Source organism: Leptopilina boulardi, unplaced genomic scaffold (genome assembly GCF_019393585.1).
Source record: "Leptopilina boulardi isolate dan_hultmark-lab unplaced genomic scaffold, ZJU_Lbou_2.1 LbouV2_330, whole genome shotgun sequence".
NCBI lineage: Eukaryota > Metazoa > Arthropoda > Insecta > Hymenoptera > Figitidae > Leptopilina > Leptopilina boulardi.
This window is the reverse complement of record NW_026137897.1, coordinates 488683-511783: the sequence shown is the minus strand read 5'-3', so window position 1 is coordinate 511783 and position 23101 is coordinate 488683. Positions and strand designations below refer to the sequence as shown.

Sequence of the window (23101 nt, the reverse complement as noted above, 5' to 3'; positions counted from 1 at the left end):
CGGCCATTGATGTAGAGAGCTCCATTCTTAATCTATAAAAGAGGGAGAAATTTCACCCTCTTGTATATTAACCGCGCAAGCGTTCGAGAAAAAAAAGGGCGCAGAAAATATGTCTGTCGAAAGAAATACACACACACACCTTCTTATTTTCTTCATTAAATTTATTTTTTTTTCTCGTATACACAATTATTTAATTAATTTGACGATTTTAGTTTATAGTAAAAGAAAAAAAATTAAATTTTATAATTTTTATATTTACACGGTAAAAATAATTATAATTTTCATAATTATCATTTAACAGAATTTCTTTTCAAATTTTTATTTTTATATATATATTTTTGTTTAAACAAAAGTGCAATTTTTAACTATACCGATTTTTTGTTTTGACAAAATTTTTATTTTATAATCTAATTTAATTTTGAAATAATTTAAATTCGGCGTCTTAAAAATTCAGTGGAATTATAGAATTTTTCTTTCATTTAAAAATTCGATTTTAATATGAGAATTAAAAATTTTTTTTTTTAATAAAAAATTCATGTAAAAATTTTTCAAAATAATAGACCGTAACGAATTTATAGATGAAATTTAATGTATTGAATTATATTTAAAAAATGTATTTATTTTTGCAAAATGTAATTTTTAATTACGTGATTCTTAATTATGTATATTTTTTGTTAATTATGAATTTTTTTGATTTGCAGATTAAGGACAAAATGTTACGATTCACGCAATTTAAAAAAAGGTTGCCTTTGCGTTGAGAGACAAAAGAAAAAAAAAATGTGTGATTTTTGGTCGCGTGATCTTGGAGAGAAAAAGAGAGAGAGAGAGAGAGGAACACCCGTAACCAGGAGAAAGGATCATCACCGCAGGCGACTAAAATCTTCTGCAGGTCGATGGTATCTGCAGCCAACCGACACATATATCGCACCATTATTCAAAGTTGGATTGTATAAACACACATGATGGTGGTGTGATCTGGGCGAGTGCGCGGCCGCCCATCGTGCGTGGGATATACCGTCTAAAAATGAGTTGTGTCAACGTGTGACCGACCCCCCGCGCCGACGTCTCCAGGTGGGCCCCACAGGTAAACCAACGCTTGTTTTTTATAATGCGGGTCTAAAATGGGCAATTCGCTGACTCTCAAAACCACCACATGGTTATTTAATAATAATAACAACAATTATTATAATAATTTAATAATAATAATAATTATTATTATTATCAAAACTTTAACGTTTAATGGGAAATTTTATTTAAATCCATTTGTTCGAATAGTATCGTTTTGTTATTTAATCTATTTTAATAATAATTTCGGGATTCGATTTTTACAAAGTATTTGATAGATTCGAATTTAAAATTCGGTTTTTTGTTTTTTTTTTGTTCTTTAGTTTGGAAGGAATTTTATTAAATTTTCATAAATAGTGAAAATTGCCGCCAAATAGAATTTTTATTTAATCGAATTTATATTGAACAACATTTTTTTAAATAGCAAAAATTTCTATTTTACCAAATTAATCATTTGTTTAAATTTTTATTTAGCCAAATTTTTATTTGATAAATTTCTGAAATCAATGGCTTCTCAATTACCTAATTAATTTGAAAATAAAAATTTAAAATTTAACTTTAGAATTTTATTAGAATAGAAGAAATAGAATTCTAATTTTTTAATTTCGTAAAAATTAAAATCAATGAAATAAAAACATTTTTTTTTTTAAATTCAGCTAAATAGAAATTCAATTAAATAAATGTTTTAATGGCTTAATGATTTAAATTCGTAAATGAAATCTATAAAATTAAATTTATTTTTATTTCCTTATTTTATAGAATTAAATTTTTCCAGATTTAATAATTTTGTTTTTTTTACAAATTTTAATTTTTCAGTTAAAAAAAATTTTATTTTTAAAAGATATTTTTTAAAATGAAATATTTTTTGCGAAAAACTATTTCTTCGATTATCTATTATTTTTATTTAATCGCGATTCAATATTTCCAAGTTTTTGATAGACGAATTTTAAATTCGTTTTTTTTAAAGGAACTAAAATTAAAGGAAGGAATTAAAAGGAAGGAAGGAATTAAAGGAATTAAAATTAATTAAATTAACTGAAATTAAATTTCAAAGTTGCAATCTTTCAATTTTTTTTCCACTTATCCAAATTTTCCATATAAACTTTCAGATTTTAACTTTTTTAAAAAAAAGTGTTACAATTTTTTCTATTTTCAAATTTGATAAAAAAAAAGATCTCATTATTTTTATATAGAAAAATCAATATTCAAAAATGGAGATAAAAATTTTAAATTGAAATTTTCGAATCATTTTCAAAAAATACACAAATAGAAATATAAAAATGATTTTCTGTCTAAATTATGAATAGAGAGACGAATATATAATCAAGTTAATAAATATGATTGGGGGGTTTTTTTTTTTGCCACATCAGAAAATATTTCTGGTGGGATGAAAATTTAAATGTTTCGCGCAAAATTGGCTTTTTTTTTCTTCTTGCGCACGGCATTATTTATCGACGAGGCAAAAAAATCTTTGATATGAAAAGAATAAGATCCAGTCGAAATTTGATACCATAGCTCGCAAACTCGATGCGCGCGTATATATATATATATATATATATATATATATTAAATCTGACTTTGAATTCTTTCAAATATTTAAGAAGGTTGGAAAAAAGTTATATATATATATATATATATATATATATATATATATATAATAACTTTGTCTGACATAGTACCTGCTTTTGTAAATGCTATATAAAAAGAGGAGGAAAAAAACGAGTAAGAATTTGATAACTCTGTGAAAAACACCCACGTACTTTTTTTTTAATATTTTGAAATATCTTCGTCTTTTGAATTTTCATATTATTTACGATATTACCTTCTCTGGCATAGAAAAGTATTTAGTTTCGAGATTTTTTTTAATTTATCCATCGAGATATTTCATTTCTGTAAAAAAAAAATTCTCTTACTAGCAAAATTAAAAGCGCGCCAAATTGAGTATTTAATTGTTTGTTATAAAGAAATTAAAGATTAATATTATCAATAATAATTTAATTTATTAGAATATTATTATATATTAAATGATAATAATGAAAATTATATGTTTACAGGCCTCGGATTATACGACTTTTTCCGATTTTTTTCAAAAATACGGCTTTAATCGACTTATTTTAATAAAATGCGACATTTTTTTTTTTAAATTTGAAAAGAATATGTAAATAAAATACATTTTTTTAGTATAAAATTTATATCTTCTTCAGATCTTCTTCAATTCAATTATTTAACAAATTTTGAACTAAAATGATTCTTCACTAAATTAATTATTTTTAATAATTTTAATGAATTCACAAATTCAATTATATAAAAATTATTTTTTCAATTAAAATTTTTATGAAATTTAACAATTGTTTACAATTTAAAAAAAAAATATCACAATAAAATTGAATTATTTTTTAAAAATTTCAATTCAAAATAAACTAAAATTTAATTATTACCCGAAATTCTAATTCAAAATTAATTAAAAATCCAATAATTATCCAAAATTTTCAATTTAAAATTTAATTATTTCCCAAAATTTTCAATTCAAAATGAATTGAAATTCAATTATTTTCCAAATTTAAAATCAAATAAAATTTAATTTATCTCAAAAATTTGAATTCAAAATTAATTGAATTTTCAATAATTTGAATTTAAAAGTATCTAAAATTTAATTATTTCTTAAATTTTTCCATCGAAAATTTTTTTTTTTAAATTTAATAATTTCAATTACAACTCTAAGGAAATTTAATTATTTTTAACTATTTTAATAATATTCTTTGAAATTTCAACTATCTGAAACCATTTTTCAATTAAAAATGATTTTCAAATTATTGTATTTTATCCGCATTTTCTAATAAATTTTTAGTGAAATCATCTAAAATTTAAATTACAAAACACTTAAATTTTCAATTAATTTAAAAAATCTCAATTTTAAATCTTTGAAAATTCAATTATTTTCAAAAATTTCAACTAAAATTCAATTATTTTCAAAAATTTCAATTTACAATAAACTACAATTCAATTATTTTCAAAAATTTTAATCCAAAATTACCAAAAATTCAATTATTTTCCAAAATGTCAATTGAAAATTCAATTATTTTCAAAATTTTCAATCCTAAATCAACTAAAATTTAATTGTTTTAAAAATTTTCAATTTCAGTTTACATAATTAGTTTCATAAATTTCAAAATCAACTAAAATTCAATTGTTTTCCAAGTATTCAATTCAAAATAAACTAAAATTCAATTATTTTCCATGTATTCAATTCAAAATAAACTAAAATTCAATTATTTTCCAAGTATTCAATTCAAAATAAACTAAAATTCAATTATTTTCTTAAAATTGTGGTTTTAAAATCAACTAATATTCAATTATTTTCAAAATTTTAATTAAAATTCAATTATTTCCCAAAAATTTTCAAATTAAAATCAAATAAAATTTCATTATTCTCAAAAATTTGAATTCAAAATTAATTGAATTTTCAATAATTTGAATTTAAAAGCATCTAAAATTTAATTATTTCTAAAATTTTCCATTGAAAAATTTTTTTTTTGAAATTAAATAATTTCAATTATAACTCTAAAAAAATTCAATTATTTTTAACTATTTTAATAATATTCTTTGAAATTTCAACTATCTGAAACTATTTTTCAATTAAAAATGATTTTCAAATTATTGTATTTTATCCGCATTTTCTAATAAATTTTTAGTGAAATCATCTAAAATTTTAATTCCAAAACACTTAAAGTTTCAATTAATTTAAAAAATCTCAATTTTAAATCTTTGAAAATTCAATTAAATTTAAAAAATGTTTTCCAAAAATTGTTTGATAAATTATTTTTAGTTCTGTAAAATTTAATAATTGTTTGAAAATTAACAATATCTTTTGAAATTTAATTATTTCTCAAAATTTCAACTTTAACCCTTCGAAAAGGATTATTATTAAAAAAAAATTTTTATTTAAATATCTGTAAAATATTTTTGTTAAAATAAAAAACAAATCCACTTTTTTTTGGAATATAAATCGACTAAAACGACTTTTTTGTGTCTTTAAATTGATTCGAGGCCTGTGTTTTTATAATTAATATTTAATAGGTATTCGTTGGCGCCTGGTACCTTAAAAATTAATTTTTAAAAATTTATTTTGTTTCAAATTACTATCTTGTACGAAATTTCCTGGTGCATCTTTTTTCTCATCATAAATTTTTTGTATTTGTATACAATTTTTGAATCAATATACAACTTTAAAAAAATTTTCGTTTGTAAACGTTGTGTACTTCAGCTTCGTGAATTGAATTTTCGAATTTGGAATTTTAAAGAAACTTATTCCGAAATTTGGAAACACAATTATACAACTTTGGCAAAAAGGAGAAAAATAATTGTCAAAATTTGACACCTCATAAGATTATTATTCATAAAAACACGTGAAATCAGAAAAGGCCAACTTCAAGTTAGGACAGAAGGACAGACCAAGCATTTTATTATTATTATATAATTTTTATCAAAAATAATTTTTATAAAAATATTTTTAGGATATTTTTAGGATATTTTTAGAAAAATATTTTTCGAAAAATATTTTTAGAAAAGTATTTTTAGGATATAATTTTAGAAAAATAATTTTATATATTAAAAATTGTAAATAAATAATTTTTCTTCATTTTACGAATGGAATGAAAATCGAAATTTTGTTTTTTTTTCATATATCGGAAGATGGAAATTGCGTCGATTCGAGATGATTAGCGATAATCCAATGGAATGAAGCACGTCTTTGGATGTTTCGTGACTGCCGAGGATGCCATGAATTTTCTCCTATCTTTGTCTTGCATTGGACCATTTGATATACGTGGACTGTGGTGTGTCCCTTTTATATATATATATGGTATCGTATAGAGAGAGAGAAAGAGGAACCTTTCTCCAGTCCGATACGGGCACGATTTCATCTAATTGAAGTAACTACAGGGCGCGCAGAAGATAGTAACATTGAAAAGACACCGACATCGCATATATATACTTCTTCTCATCCATGCGGTAATCCCATCAAATCATCAAATGACTGCCTTCTGTTTCTTCTTTTTCAGCCCCTGCGCATTTCCTTTCGCACGTGCCGCGCTTCGTGTGCGCTTGCAAAAAAAAAAAAAAAAAAAGGGTTTCTTCAACCTTAACTCCTACCTATAAGGAATCATTATATCCAGAATCGATATTTTCAGTTTAATTCCCGAGATTTCCGGCTTTTATGTCTTCTTTTTTTTGCCCTTTTTTTGAGAGAATCCAATTTTTTCTTTTTATGGATCGAAAGTTTTTTTTTTTTTTTTTTTAATTAAGCTGAAAAAATTGCGGTAATTATTTTGAATTTCAATTTAGTTTCTGAATGATGAAAAATACATTTTCCCCCTTTATTTTACAGTATTTTATTAGACACAATTATTTTTTGGACGATTTTTCTTTTTTCGAATCAAAAATTTGATAGAATTTCTTTTTATACGAATTTTTTACGTAACAAAATGTTTTTAGTTATCGAATTTTTGTTTCGCTGAATTTTTCTTTCACGGAATTTTTATTTTACAGTCTTTTTTATTTAAAAGAATTTTAATTTAAGTGAATTTTAATTAAACAAAATTCTCTCATTCAATTGAATTTTACGGTGATTCGAATTTTTAAATGACAGAATTTCCAAATCATCAAATTTCAAATTTTTCCAAATTTTTATTTGTACGAATTTTTAAGACGCCGAATTTTCATTTTACCGAAATTACAAACGTCCAAACAAGTAATCGTGAGAAAAATTTTGACGCAATTTTTCAAAATTGACTAATCACGATAATTGATAATTTCTAATTGGTAAATTTTCAAAAATTGCGTCAAAATTTTGCCTTTCGATTGTTTTGTTCGGCCGTTTTTATAATTTCGGACAAATGAAAATTCAGTGTCGCAAAATTTCCATCAATTTAAATATTCGTACAAATAAAAATTCGGAAAAATTTTAAATTCAGTGAATTCGAATTTCTATGTCGTTTAAAAATTCGAATCAAATAAAATTCGATTGAATGAGAATTTTTGTTAAATTAAAATTCGATTTGATTAAAATTCTTTTAAGTATAGTAAGACATGTAAATTAAATGACTGTAAAATAAAAATTCGATAACTAAAAATATTTGTTATGTAAAAATTTGTATAAAAATAAATTCTGTCAAATTTTAATTCGAAAATTAAAAATTCGTTTAAAACATATAATTATTTCTGATAAAATATTGTATAAAATAAAAATTCTAATTAATGATTTTTTTGGAAATTTGTTTATATTTAATAATAAAATCTAAGTGGATTGTTTGTTTTTGTCAGGAAATTTTTATTGAATTAAATAATATGAAATTTTAAATTTTTATTGGGAGAATTTAAATAATTTAAAAAATAATAAAAAAAAGCGAATAGAAAAACAAGAAGAAAAACTAATTAGATAAAATAGAAAATTAGTCAGGAAAAATGCAGGGAAATATTAGGGAAAATTTTTTATTAGAATACTTTTATTATTTTCAATTATTATTATTTTTTTTTTTTAATCTTTTCGCGTGAAATTGAAACAATTTTCAAAAAATTCGTAAACTCACAAGCGCCACCAGTTGCCTTGAACTTTTACAACAATTCTTCTTTCTCAACTCGTTTTCTTCCTTTTCCCTTCTTCTCAATCGTTGGTAAAGAAGAAAACATTAAATGAATCTTGGAAATATATTTTATTTATTCTTTACAAAAATTAAATACTAAATTTTAATTTAAAAAATTGTTGTACTTAAAAAAATATTACTAATTATTTATTTAGAATTTTACATGAATTATAGGATAAAAATTCTTTTTTTTTTTTGAAGTTGTTTTCTCTTTGTTTTTGAATAATAACCATTCTTTCAAATTGATTTCTAGATTTTATTAATTTTTTCTCAATTTTTAAAAATTAAACTACAAAATTTCAAAAAAAAAAAACAAAAACCTAAAATTGTTTTGATTTTTATTTATCTTGGAAACTTTTCTTCCTTACCAATCGTTAGTGAAATTGAGAACATGAAAATTTAGTTAATCAACAAATGGAACATTTGAACTGTTTTTCAAAAAAATATTTTTTAATATTTTCAAAAGAAATATTTTTAATATTTTCCAAAAGAAATATTTTTAATATTTTCCAAAAAAAATATTTTCATATATTATTTCAAATCGAAATTAAAAAATTTTTCCAGAGAATATTTGAATTATTTTTAAAAATAATTCTAATATTTTTGAAAAGAATATGTAAAAACGTTACGTTGGAATATTTATTCAAGGGAAAAATATATTAAAAATTTGAAATTCATTTTTTATATTATTAATTATTATTTAATTGTATACATTTTTAGTAACAATAATAGAAACATTGGAAAAACTTTACACGTTCGTCATATTACGATATTTTGCAATCAATTCTTTTTTTTTAATTAAATTTTGATGTAATTTCTCCAAATTTTTCAATTGATCATCTTGACTAAATTCAATTCCAGGTATTTTCATTATTTTCTTCCTTGCCGCATTCAATTGTTTTTGTAATTCTGCCAAATGAATGTTAACATTTTGCGTTTGTTTAATTCTTTGATTTTGATCATTTGGTTCCTTTTCTAATGTTCGAAGAATTTTATAAGTGACATCAGTAAAATCAAAATCAGAATCATTTAAAAATGTCGATTCATTTTCTTTTGATTGCTCCTGTGATTGATTATTTAATATTGAATTTTTACTAAATGACATTGTTAATTTCTTTTCCTAAAAAAAAGAAAAAAAAATTATAAATAGTAATTTTTTTCGTTAATTTAAAATTTATTTTTTTTTATTTAATAAATTGCAAACATGTTTTTTTATTTATTTAAAATATTATGAGTAAATCTGTGATTAAAAAAAATAGACTTACTTTAATTTTTCTATATTGAATATTTTGTGAAAAAATTCTGATTTTCTTGGTTAAATTCTCTCTAACTTGTTGTTCACAACAAAACTTCTTAGATACTAAATCCTTCAAAATAACCAAAACTGACCTGAACCTTTTATGATATTTACGGACAAAAGGACACACGATACAAGAATTATGGTGGGAGGAAAATAGTCTGGATTTAAAAATTAAATTTCAATATATTTTTTTTTTTTTTATTTAATTATATTGTGTGCATATAAATTTTACATAATTTTTGTTTACTAATATTGAATTCAAATAAATTGTGTGGGAAAATATTTTCTAATTTAAAAATAATTTTTTAATTAAAAAATTATTTTTTTAATTCAGTTTTTAGTTCTTTTAATTTTTTTCGAAGATAATTTTTTTATTTTGTAAATAATTAAAGCTAAATTTCAAAATTAAATATGAATTAAAGCTTTTTCATTTCCAGATTTTGATTTATGAAGGTGCAACTGTTGTTCGTCGACGTTTCTTTTTCTTTTGCTGTTCTTCCGCTGCACTATCAAAACTTTCAGCAGCTACAAGAAAAAAAAAACACGTTAATGTTTCGATAATTTTAATATATTTTATTATCAAGAAACATTACCCGAATCAAAGTTGCTGATGGCTCCATTGTTTACTGCAAAATCTCCAATTATGTCAACAAGTGATGACTCTGGTAAATATATTTTTTAAAATTATCCCGTGTGGAAAAGTGATGTGGGCCCCCAGCGGGGGCCCTTATGGATCGCCCTCATGCCATGAGGGCCGCATATGGATGATCCATAGGGGCCCCTCATGGAAACGACATGCTCATCGATGAGGGCGCCCGCATGGGCGATCCATGAGGGTGCCCCTACGGGCGCCCTTATGGGCCCTCACGTTTGCCCTCATCTTGCCCTCAAGTTTGCCATAATGTTTTTTAATCAATAATATTAATAATAAAAGTTAATTAATAATAAATAAGCTTAAGTTATTAATAAATAACATATTTATTTAATAATTATTCAATTTTAAATTAAATTCTTACTCAAATTCAATTTATTAATTAACGTTCTAATTAATTAACTGTCGGATATAATTAAAAGTAATAATAAATTAATTAATTAAAAAATTAAAAAATATTTAATTTATGCATACTATTAACGGATATTTTCATTTTTCAATTAATTCATACATAGAATTAATGATTAAACGCAAACCTGAGAAATAAATAAATCTAACGCATGGGGGGAATCGAACCTACGACCTACGGACTATGAGTCTAACGCTTTACCAACTACGCTACGTACGCTACTTCAAAACGAATGCTAACTTCTTGATGCTATTTAAACTTCAAAAATACCTAACAAAGAAAAGTGCTTAACATCATTTAGTTAAAGTTAAGATATTAAATTATATTTTCCAATCAAATGCAATTTATAAAATATAATTAATTATATGCTTTATGATTATTATCATGAATCATCTCAGGCGAATTTTCAAAAAAGTGTAAATATATTTTTATTAAAAACGCGTTTTTCGTTGTTTTAAATCATTGGGAACATTCATTTTTTGTTGATAAAAAAATATTTGATTTTTGGACTTAGAAAATTTTGCTAATCGATCATGAGGGCGATCCATGCGGGCCCCTACGGTGGCCCTCATCTATTTTGCCATAAGTGTGAGTGTTATTTTCAAAAAAGTGTAAATATATTTTTATTAAAAACGCGTTTTTCGTGGTTCTGAATCATTATAAACATTAATTTTTTGGTGATAAAAAAATATTTGATTTTTGGACTTAGAAAATTTTGCTAATCGATCATGAGGGCGATCCATGCGGGGCCCCTACGGTGCCCCTCATGGATTCGCCATATGGATCAGCCCTCATGGGCCCCCGCCGGGGGCCCCGAACTCTTGAGGGCAAGATCGTGGCTTTTTCCACACGGGATATTCTTTATTTTTATATAATATTTTATTTTAAATATTAATCTGTTTAATTAAATATAAATTAAATTATAATTGATTAGTATTTAAATTAATTGAATATTATAAATTAATTAATATATTTTTTTTACCTTTTAGATAGTTCCTGATAATGGCAACATTTCTATCGTTGAAATGATTATTAGGTAAAGGTCCCTATGAAAAAAAGGTATGAAATTTTTATTATTTACATTTTTTGAAAATTGTAAGCATTTAAGGAAATATTTGAGAAAAATTTTTGCGAAAAAAAATTAATAATAATTATAGTAAATAGACTTACTGCCCAAGTCATGGCGATCATTGAAACAATCGCAAGTATCAAAAATAATTTCATTTTTTCGGTTTTTTTATTTCTTTTACTTCACTTTTTGACAGATTTCTACTATTTGATGCATTTACTCCTTTTTTTTTCTTTTTATACTAAAACTTAGTTAAAAAAAATAATTAACTTTTATTATTCACTCAATTGTTAATAATTTGAAAATAACTTTTTTTAATATTCTTTTAAGTGGATTTTAGATAAAAATTTATTTTTCCAAATATTATTAACATTGTTAGTAATTTTTTGAAAATACATTTTTTTAAAAAAACATTTTTTTATATTCTTTTAAGCAGGTTTAAGAGGATATAAGATAAAATCAAATTGATCATTTGACAATTATTTAAAAAAAAAAAAAAAAAACTTTTTCATTGTCATTACAATAGTAAAGTGTCATAAAAAGACGATAAAAAATACAAAATGAATAGTTATTCTTTTGGTTAATATTGCAGAAATTATTTTTTTTTCATTATAAGATATATAAAAACTTGAGATTTAATATTCATAATCGCTTTATTTTTATTTTATTAATATTTATACGCGAATTATAAACAAAAATTAGTTAAACAATTTCGATGTTATTTTTTCTTTGCTGTAATATTTTTTTTAAAAATAGATTTCTAGATTTATTTTATTTTTTATTTTCTAGAATAATTTTTTTCAAATTTTTAAAAATTTGGAAAAATTTTAAAAAACTTAAAATTCTTTTGAATTTTTACATATTTTTGAAACTTTTCTTTACCAATCGCTTTATTTTGGTTTTTTAATATTTTTTTTTTTTTTAGAAATAAATTGAAATTAGAAATAAAATAATTAGAAAAATTTTAAAAGAAACAAATTTAATAAATAAAAAATAAATAAATAATTAGAAGATTTAATAAATAAATAGAAAATAAAATAATCAATGTAAAAAATTTAATGAAATTGACAATAGAAATATTAATAGAATTATCATTGTTTATTTACTATCAATGGGGAAATAATAAAGAGGATACAAAAATTAGAGCACTAAATCAAATCAAAAGAAGATAAACCGTATTTTATTTTCTTTTAAAAAACGAATATCTTTTTGCGAACTTTTGACCTGAATGGTTTCATTTATATAGTGCAGAATTTATTGACAACACAATGTGTCATTTTCCTTTTTGTTTTCCTTTTTTCTCTCTTTCTCTCGCTGTAGTTTTATTCAACAATGAACGTTGATAATCAAAGTTCAAATTAATTTTCTTAATTAAAATTATATATATTCTACATTTACAAAAAAACAAAAAACAGTGAAATGCCTCTTCTTTCATCTTATTTAGATGGAATAATTTTTATTCTACTGACATTAATAGTTGGAGTTTATTTCTATTTGACTCGTAATTTTAATTATTGGAAAAATCGTGGCGTCGTTGAAATTTCGCCGCATGTAATTTTCGGTAATTTTACAAAGTGTTGGACATTAAAATTATCACCTGGTTATTTATTGAAAAAATTTTACGAAGAAAATGAAAATTCACCTTATGTGGGAATTTATATTTTTGATAAACCGTGTTTACTTGTTCGCGATCCGGAAATAATAAAACGAATTCTAATAAAAGATTTTAATATTTTTTCCAATAAATTGATGCGTTCAAGTGAAAATGATAAATTAAGTAATAATTGCATTTTTTTAATTGAAAGTCCAAAGTGGAAATATTTTAAATCAAATTTATCGAATTTATTTACATCGAGGAAATTGAAGAATATATTTGAATATTTACAAGATGTGAGAGAAGATTTGAATTTTTATTTGGATTCACTGAATTTAAGTATATACAGAAAAATTACTTTTTGAGAAAAAAAATTATTTGTTTTCTAAATAAAATTTTTAAATAAAATTTTTGTAAATAAGAAAAATTTATTTTTGTTAAATTAACTTTTTTTTCAGCTTTTGAAAAACGAGTAAACGTGAAGGAACTTTGTGCTAAATTTACAATTGATGTCGTTGGACTCACTGTATTGGGTTTAAAATTAAATTGCCTTCGTAATTCTAATGCGGAATTTCAAAAAATTGTCAAAAGAAAAATGACAGGTGTTTCAAATTTACGACGAGCTATTGAAGTCACATCGATATGTTTAATGCCGGAAATTACAAATTTTTTTGATTTTCGATTTTTTGAAAATGATGGGATTGAATTTTTCAAAAAACCCTTTCAAGAATCGTTGAGTGAACGAAAAAAATTAAAAATTAAACGACATGATTTAATGGATTTATTGATTCAATTGAGAGAGAATAATAAAAATGATTCACTGGAATATGATTTAAGTATGTTTTTATTATTTTTTTTTTAATTGGTTTTATTGATATAAATGTTTTTTTTCAATTTCATTTTTTTGTGATAATTACTAGTTTATTTGAATATTAATTTAGTTTTATTTCTTATAAATTGTGAATTAGTGTATTATTTACAGAATTGGAAGAAAATGATTTATTGTCTCAAGCGATGATATTTTTTCTCGCTGGTTATGATTCTTCTGCGTTAACAATGTCATCGACTTTATACGAATTAGCCCGAAAGCCAGATATTCAAAATAAATTAAGAGGCGAAATTAATGAATCACTTTTGAAAAATAATGGAAAAATTACATACAATATGGTAATTTTAGAAATTTAATTGTATTTAAAATCAAATGACAAATTTAAATTCCATTTATTTAAAGTGATAATATATTTTTTTTTAATTTAATAATTTATTTATTTATAAAAATAATTTATTTATTTTCTTTGTGTTTTTTTTCAGATAACTGATTTACCATATTTGGAGATGGTGATTTTGGAAACTCTAAGAATGTATCCAGTTTTGCCGATAATTGATCGAATCGCTGTAAATGATTATAAAATTGAAGAAACTGGTCTATTAATTGAAAAAGGAACGCCAATATTGATTCCAATGCTTGGTTTACACTATGATAGAAATTATTTTTCAAATCCTAATGAATACGATCCGGAAAATTTTTCCGATTTCAATAAATCATCAAGAAATCCTTACGTCTTTATGCCCTTTGGAATTGGTCCTCGAAGTTGTATAGGTAATAATAATTAAGTTTTTTATACACAAATATTTTTTCTTTCTAAAATTTTTAAATTTCTAAATTTCTAAAATTGAAAAAATAAAAAAAATTGTTTAATTTGTTAAAATTAGCTGTGAAAATTTATTTTCACTTTAGGAATGCGCCAAGGACTTTTACAATCGAAATTGGGCATTGCTCAAATAATTTCAAGATTTGAAGTCTCTCTTGCAAATGATTCCTCAGCGGAAATTGATCCAAAAGGATATTTTACATTATTCAAAGAAGATCTATTCTTGAATATGAGAAAAATTTAAATCTTTTAACTTTACTATATATAAATATATTTTCTTTAGCAACAAAAAATAATTCATAATATTTTTCCTTTTAATAAAAATTAAAATTGTAGAATTTTTTAAATTTAAATAATTTTTAAATTTAATTTTATATAAAATATTTTTAACAATTAGAATTTGAAATATAATGTGTCCACTATAAAGTGACTTTAAATTACAATAATATTAATTTAGAAGAAAGAAAGTAAGTAAAAAAAAATATTTATCGATTTTTAATGACGTTATAATAATTAAATTTTAATTTTGTTTTAGGGATACCTAAAAAAAAAAATTGGAGAATTTTTCGGCAGTTATGGAAAATTCAAATTGGGTGAAATTTAAAGGAGTTTTTATTGTAAGTATTTTAATAGTAAATTTTTTAAAAATAATCTTCATAAAATAATTTTTTATAAAAATATTAATATTTGTTTTCGTTTCTATAAAATAATTGAATTGTATTTATAATTTCTCTATTCGTGTTAGAGAAATATATATTTTATTATGCGCAAAAAAATATTTTATCAAAATTTTCTGAATTTTAAAAATTGATTTGAAATGTAATTTAAATTTTTTACATGTTAACAAGTAGATAAATTAAAATACATTTTACACTATCAGTCAAAAGTTTCATTTTTCGAGTACTTTACAATATTTTATTTTTTTACAAATTCACTAATTAAATTAATAATTTTCTTGATATTCGCAGGTAAAAAAAATCATCATATTTGAAACTATTAAAATTTTATCTAAAATAATTTCTACTAAAGAAAAGAAATCCTGGAAATTTAATTTTTTGTTTTTAAAATTGAAATTTAATTTTTTAATTTTTATTAATCCTTTTTCCCTTAAGTAATTATTTAATTTAATCAATCTTGGTTAAATATTTGTACAATATTTTTTATGATAATTAAAAAATTAAAAATATTTTCTTTTTAAAGAAAAATAGAAAATCATTAAATTTTGCGGCAAATAAATTATTCTTTTAATTATTACATATTTGTAAGAATGAAAATTATTGTAAACTGATGGAAAAATTGAAACTTTTTACCATTAGTGTATTCTGTTACCGTTTAAGTCGAATGATAATAAATTTATCACCTAATTTCAAAGTCAAAAATAATATTAAAATATAACTTATTGTGCAGATAATTTCAGTTCTATCTATTTTAAAGACCACAGTGAATGTTCTTTATATTTTTTTCATTAAAAAAAAAAATACTAAAAATCAAAAAGTTTCAAATTCCCACCACAAAATTAAAAAAAAATGGGATTAATTCTATATGGAATTATTTTAATTCCAACATTAATTATAACAGCTCTTTATTTTTATATGACACGTAATTTTAATTATTGGAAGAAAAAAAATGTTGTTGAAATTCCTCCAGTTCCATTTGTTGGAAATTTGGGAAAATATTTAACATATCAAAAATCCCCGGGAGCATTACTTAAATATTTTTATGATCAAGGAAAAAATGAACCTTATGTGGGAATTTATCTTTTAGATAAACCATGCCTAGTGATACGCGATCCAGAAATATTAAAACGTATTTTAATAAAAGATTTTAATTCATTTTCGGATAAATTAATGCGATCAAGTGAACACGATTTAATAAGTAATAATTCAATTTTTTTCATTGAAAATCCCGATTGGAAATATGTGAGACAAAAATTAACAACATTATTTACAACGGGAAAAATGAAATATATGTTTGATATTGTTCAAGAAGTGGGAAAAGATTTAAATGATTATTTAGATTCCCTGCAATTGGAAGGTAAAATTTGTTTCAAATTATGAATTTGAAAATTAATTTGTGGAAATTAGAATTAATTACACTTGGAAAATTAAAAAATAATTGATTGGAATTAGAAAATAATAATTTATTTTAAATATAAAATAAAATTTGAGAAAATAAATTTCTTTTTTTTTCCAGGACCTGGCAAAGAAGTAAATGTAAAAGATATTGCGGGTAAATTTACAACCGATTTAATTGGACTTGGAACTTTTGGTTTACGTTTAAATAGTTTAAAAAATCCTGAGGCAGAATTTCGAAAATTTGGCGAACAAATATTTCCAACGTTTAATATTAAACGTGCTCTTGAACTTGCGACTATTTGGTTAGCGCCTCATTATTCAACACTATTTGGTTCACGATTTTTTGGCGAAGGAACGTGTAATTTTTTTCGTAAGGCCTTTCAAGAAATTTTTCAAAAACGCATTGAATCAGGAGTAAAACACAATGATTTTGTTGATTTAATGATTCATCTCAAGGAACAGGAAAAAAATAATCCTGATGGTCATGATTATAGTAAGTTACGTTAAATTCTATTTATAAAAAACAAAATGGAAAATTATAAATGAGGAATTTTTAAACTGAAATTTAGTTTTATTTTTCCTATATTAATTTTTTAATTGAATTAAAATTCTAAATTTTGGTTTTTTTTCTATATTTTTGATTGGCAAATTTCAGAATTTGAAGGCGATAATATAATAGGCCAGGCGCTTGCACTTTTTGTTGCTGGTTACGAGACAGCCTCAGTAGTTATGGGATTTTGTTTATTTGAATTAGCGAAACATCCTGAAATGCAATTAAAAATGCGAGATGAAATTAAGAAAACAATGGAAAAAAATAATGGAGAAATAACATACGATATGGTAAGTTTTTTTTATATATATAAATAAATTGGAAAAATCCTATAATTTAAAACAAAAAATTGATTTTGAATTTTTTTCTTTTAATTAATATTTGTAATTTTTACAGATAATTTATTTTTTAAAAAGAATAATTATTTTAATTTTTTTTAAAGTTTAATTAACTTTAGATTCAGTTGAAATTCAAAAATTGTGTTAAAAAAAATTAAATTAAATTAAAAATTTTTTAAAATTTGTTACACAGGTGACTGAAATGCCATATTTGGATATGTTTATTTTTGAAACTTTGCGAATGTATCCAACATTGCCAATGATTGATAGAAGAGCAGTGCGTGATTATAAAATTGAAGAAACTGGATTGTTAATTGAAAAAGGCACACCAATATTAATATCATCGCTTGGTTTTCATTATGATCCAAAATATTATCCAAATCCACATATATTTGATCCAGAAAGATTTTCAAGCGAGAACAAAGCAAAAATGAATCCAAATGTTTTCCTCTCTTTTGGTGTTGGCTCACGAAATTGCATTGGTAAGTAATTTTTTTCAATATATTTTAATAACAAAAAAAAAAATTTAATCATTTTATTCCTTTAATAAATCAATTTATTTACTATTTTCCGCATTATTAATTTTAATTTTCAAAAAAGTTGATTCGATTTATTTTATTTTTCTATAATTAATTTTTTTTTTTGCTTTTTTACTCTTAATTTGTTTTAATTGTTTGTAAAGAAAAGAAAAATTTCTTTTATTTTAAACAGGAACACGACAGGGACTTTTACAAACGAAACTTGGATTAATTTTCATTATTTCGAGATTTGAGGTTTCATTATTAAGAAATACAACAATTGAATTTGAAAAATTATCAATTCTAAGTTCTTCAAAGGGTGGTTTATTTTTAAATATTCGTAAACTCGAGGATGAGTGATAACAAAGAATAATGTGATTTTTTTTTTAATTTTTAACACTTTTTTTCATTGATACTATTTTTTCATTAATCTAAGTTTTAAAAGTAATTATTCTCCCATATGAAGTCATTATTTAAGAAATAAATTCGAAAATAAAGGGTTTTAAATTTATATTAGATTTCTATTATAACTGTAACATTAATTTATCCTTTTTTTTCAAATTATAAAAGAAAAATTATATTAATTTATCAACACAAATTTATCAAGAAATTTTAAATATTAGGACTGAATTTTTCGATTTTAGATTCAAATTCTAATTTGCATGATTTTCTCCATTATTTTTTTTTTTTAAATTATTTCAAATGAAAATTTTATTAAAATTAGAATCTTTCGTTGTTAGCTTATTAATAAATATTAATCATTTATTAATTTTTGCAAAAAATTAAAAAAGAACGCAAAGTTCAAATTGATAATTTTTATCTATTAAAAAATTACCATTTTTTATAAACTATTTTTTGTTTCAACAATGTAGAATAATTACAAACTTTGCATTAAATTAATTTTAATTTTTTTTTCCAACAATTTTCAAAAGAGGAAAATTCAAATGTTTTGATTTTAATTTGAGTTTAATTAGACATATATCTGATTATAATTTCAACATTGTAAGTGTTCATTAAAAAATGATAAGTAGTTTTCTTGCAATATTGTGATATCATCATTTTAATTGTGAATATAAATCTTATAAATTTTAATTAAATAGTTGCCGTTTTGAATTCGTTAAATGAATACATTATATAAAATTGAACACCAAAAATTTTGAATTAGTGAAAAAAAAATTAAAGAAAAATAATAAATAATAATTTCTACGTTCAAATTTTGAAGTTCATTCATTGTATTAGGAAACAAAATAGTAAATACACGTTTTTTTTTAAATTCTTGACAATTAGTGCTTATCCTCATTTTTTTTTTTTTTTTTTCAATACACTTGAAGAAGATTCATTGAAGAAAGGTAAATCTTTTTATTTCTCATTGTTTAATTTTTTTTACTTTTATTAATTTGTCGTCAATAATTTTTTTTTTTTTGAAATTCTAGTCTGAAATTACCTAATTGCGTATAAAACTTAAGTGTTCATTAAAAATGATAAGTAGTTAAATTTTTTTTGTACATCACTGTGACGTATTGATACGATTGTAATAAAAGCTTCATGCAAACTTAATGTGTGACAGTTTGATGTTATAAATTTGTCTCAAAAGATTAAAATTAAAAAAAAGACGAAAATATAAAATTCAATTAAAAAAAAAATGATTATTATTTTTAAATAAGTAATTTTGTAGACATTTTTTTTTTTACAAAGCAACAATGGAATTATCATGGATTTTATACGGAGTGATTATTTTACCAATATTATTTATAACAATTCTCTATTTTTATATGACGAGAAATTTTAAATATTGGAAAAAACGTGACGTTAAAGAAATTACACCAACACCATTTGTTGGGAGTTTTGGAAAATATTTTAAACGTGAAAAATCACCTGGTTCATTGTTTAAATATTTTTATGATCAAAGTGAAGGTCTACCTTATGTGGGAATTTATATTTTGGATAAACCATGTCTATTGATACGTGATCCTGAATTATTGAAATTAATTTTAATAAAAGATTTTAATTATTTTTCGGATAAATTTATGCATTCAAGCAAAAATGATATTGTCAGCAATAATAGTTTATTTTTCATTGAAAATCCCTATTGGAAATATATAAGACAAAAATTTACTGGTCTATTTACAACTGGAAAAATGAAGAGTATGTTTGATAATGTGCGAGAAGTGGGTAATGATCTTGATGATTATTTGGATTCCCTTGAGTTGGAAGGTAATTTCTTATATTTAATTTAATTTTTTAATTTAATTTTAAAACATTTCATTTTAGTATTTACTAAGAGAAATTGCTTTAAATATATTAATTATTTATTATTTTAATTTAAATTTCTTTAATATTTTTATTTTATTTGACAGGTTCTGGAAAACCGATAAACATAAAAGATCTCGCTGGTAAATTTACAACCGATTTAATAGGACAAGCAACGTATGGATTAAAATTAAATAGTTTAAAAGATCCAAATGCAGAATTTCGTAAATTTGGAAAAGCAATGTTTGGCACTTATAATTTTCAAAGAGCCATTGAACTCGCAACTGTTTGGCTTGCGCCGGATTATACAAATTTGTTTGGTTTTCGATTTTTTCTAGAAAGTGCTGCAAATTTTTTTCGAACAGCTTTTCAAGATATTTTAGATGAACGTAAAAAATCGAAATTAAATCGAAACGATTTTATTGATTTGATGATTCAACTACGAGATAATGAGAACAATAATTCAAATTCAAATGGATTTAGTAGGTTTTTTTGATAAAAATTTCATAATCGAAAAAAATAATTGAATTTCATAGAATTTTAATTTACATATTTAGATATTATAAAATAAAAATTAGATTTAGATTAGATTTATTTTTATCATTGTGTAATTTTATAAAGTTTTACAATTTTTCTTTCCCGGAAACTGAAAAAATAAAATAATTGTGAAATAAAAGTGATATAATCAAAGTAGAAAAAAAAAATATATTCAAAATTTATTTTGAATTTAAATTTTTGCCAAATCAAAGTTGCAAAATTAAAAGTATTTTCGTTTCGATCGTCAAAGATTTTCTTCTTTTGATTAAATTTAAAAAAAAATTGTATGAAACTGAATAATAGAATTTAAAAAATTATTATCAAATTCTTAATTATTATTAATTTTTATAACAAATTTTTATTTTAGAATTTGAAGGCGACAATTTATTAGCCCAAGCTCTTACGATATTTGCAGCCGGTTACGATACATCGTCGTCAACAATGAGTTTTGCATTATTTGAATTGGCAAAAAATCGAGAAATGCAATCGAAATTAAGAGAAGAAATAAATGGAGCTATTAAAAAAAATAATGGACAAATAACATATGAAATGGTAAGTTAAATGAATAAAATAATTTAAATAAATTAAAAATTAAATAATAAAATAAATAATAATTAATTATTTTAAATTAATTTAAATTTTTTTAAATAATACATTGGTTAAATAATAAATTGAAGTTAAATAATTGTTTCGATTTTAAAAGTTTGAAAATTTTTTGTTTATCACTTAAAATTGTTTGAAAGAAAAAATTAGTTTTTTTCACTTAATGTTCTCTAAATTCCCTTAATTGAATTTAAAAAGTTTTCTCTTTTCTTTTATAGACAACAGATTTGGAATATCTGGATATGATAGTTTCTGAAACTCTTCGAATGTATCCGACGTTACCATTTATCGATCGTAAAACGACAAAAAATTATAAAATTGAAGAAACTGGACTTATTATTGAAAAAGGAACGCCAATTTTAATTCCAATGCTTGGCTTTCATTATGATGAGAAATATTTTCCCAATCCCTACAATTTTAATCCAGAAAGATTTTCAAGTGATAAAAAATCGTCGATTAATCCCTATGTTTATCTTCCATTTGGAATTGGTGCAAGAAATTGTATTGGTAAAAATTTTGCCATTTACGTTTTTAATAATATTTTATTTTCTATTTCTTTAATTTTTTTTCAATATTGCTTTCTAAAGTTTATTTATTATTTTCTTCTTTTTTATTTACGTACTTTTTTATTTTATTCTAATTTTATTTACGTATTTTTTTGTTTTATTTTTATATTTTATTCGCATATTTTTTTATTTTATTCATTTTATTGTATTTTATTACAGGAATGCGACAAGGTCTCTTACAAACAAAACTTGGGATAATTTTCATTATTTCAAGATTTGAGGTGTCGTTGTTAGAAAATACTTGTATAAAATTTGATAAATTATCAGTGCTCAGTTCATCGAAAGGGGGTTTATTTTTAAATGTCCGAAAACTTGATGTAAAGAACTGAATTTTTTTTTTATAATTTTAAGGAAAAATTATATTTTATGGCTAATAAAAAAAAAAGAATTTAGTTGTGAATAATTAGTTAATTTAACTTGACAAGTAAAGGCAAAAGAAAATATTTTGGTAATTTACCTTATTCCTATTAATAGTATGATAATTTTTATGTCTCTTTATATTTCCTATTTAAAAGTTAAAATTAAAATTGAATCAAAGTTAATTAAAATAATTATAAGAATTAAAAAAATTTATAACTGTTTTATCTGAAAAAAAATATAATTACACATTTCAATTTATGGAATTTTGTGTTTCTTTTTGTTCAAGAAAAAAGTTTAATTTTATTCTAAGAATCACTAATAATTGCTTTTAAAATTCATACAATTTAATAATTAATTTTTCACTTTGTTTAAAAATTCTACAACATTATTTGTAATTATGAATTATAGATTCAGGATAAATATATACATGAAGTGAATTTTATTAAAGAATTTACAGTTTTTACTGAAAGATTTATCGGTAAAATTTTTAATTTCAAAAAATTGACATTCATATTTAATTCTTTTTTAAATAAATATCTTCTTTTAAATGTCAATCACGAAAATGTTTTAAGATTATTTTCTTTTTAAAACAAAGAAAGAAATTATTTGTCGTTTTTTTGAATTTATAATTAATTTCTTATTAATAATACGAACCACCGAAAAAAGACGTGAGCAACAATTTCCATGCTGTTCATTGACTTCAATTGGGTGGTAAATTTTTTTTTTTATTAAAGCTTAATAATAGTTAATTATTTATTTTTGCAATTAATTACAGTATATTTAATTAATTATTTAATTATTTTTGCGATTAATTACAATATATTTAATTAATTAAAATTTAATTATTTTTTCTGTTCAACAGGTTCGTACTGGAAAATTTACGACTGAATTAATTTTGTTTAGAGTAAAATGGACTAGCTGG

General features: G+C 22.1%; 3 protein-coding genes across 6 annotated transcripts in view; all 3 read left to right on the top strand.

Annotated features, from left to right (window-relative positions):
* The window catches only part of LOC127285238 (uncharacterized), an 87004-nt gene extending 77465 nt beyond the window's left edge, over positions 1-9539 (top strand). Inside the window, exons 14-16 of the transcript XR_007843574.1 lie at positions 702-1084; positions 5758-5900; positions 9444-9539. The gene's annotated coding sequence lies outside the window, so the exon portion shown is untranslated. The remainder of the gene's footprint in view (positions 1-701; positions 1085-5757; positions 5901-9443) is intronic.
* Positions 9540-11060: 1521 nt separating this feature from the next.
* LOC127285228 (cytochrome P450 6k1-like) lies at positions 11061-15003 on the top strand. 4 transcript variants are annotated; one of them, XM_051311127.1, is made up of 5 exons: positions 11061-11126; positions 13189-13566; positions 13713-13897; positions 14042-14330; positions 14469-14738. In XM_051311127.1, the coding sequence occupies exons 2-5, from the start codon at positions 13326-13328 to the stop codon at positions 14624-14626; spliced, it is 873 nt and encodes a 290-aa protein (XP_051167084.1). In that variant the 5' UTR covers positions 11061-11126; positions 13189-13325; the 3' UTR covers positions 14627-14738. The 4 variants fall into 4 exon arrangements, with proteins under 4 accessions (XP_051167084.1, XP_051167082.1, XP_051167081.1 ...); XM_051311125.1 differs by lacking the exons at positions 11061-11126; positions 14469-14738 and adding exons at positions 12409-13069; positions 14918-15003; XM_051311124.1 differs by lacking the exon at positions 11061-11126 and adding an exon at positions 12409-13069.
* Positions 15004-15794: 791 nt separating this feature from the next.
* On the top strand, positions 15795-22222 carry LOC127285302 (uncharacterized). Its single transcript, XM_051311252.1, has 11 exons — positions 15795-16416; positions 16576-16950; positions 17113-17297; positions 17539-17827; positions 18057-18219; positions 19058-19212; positions 19559-20077; positions 20221-20595; positions 21018-21202; positions 21472-21760; positions 21979-22222. Exons 1-11 carry the CDS (start codon positions 15909-15911, stop codon positions 22146-22148), a joined length of 3213 nt encoding a protein of 1070 aa, XP_051167209.1. The 5' UTR covers positions 15795-15908; the 3' UTR covers positions 22149-22222.
* The last annotated feature ends 879 nt before the right edge of the window (positions 22223-23101 follow it).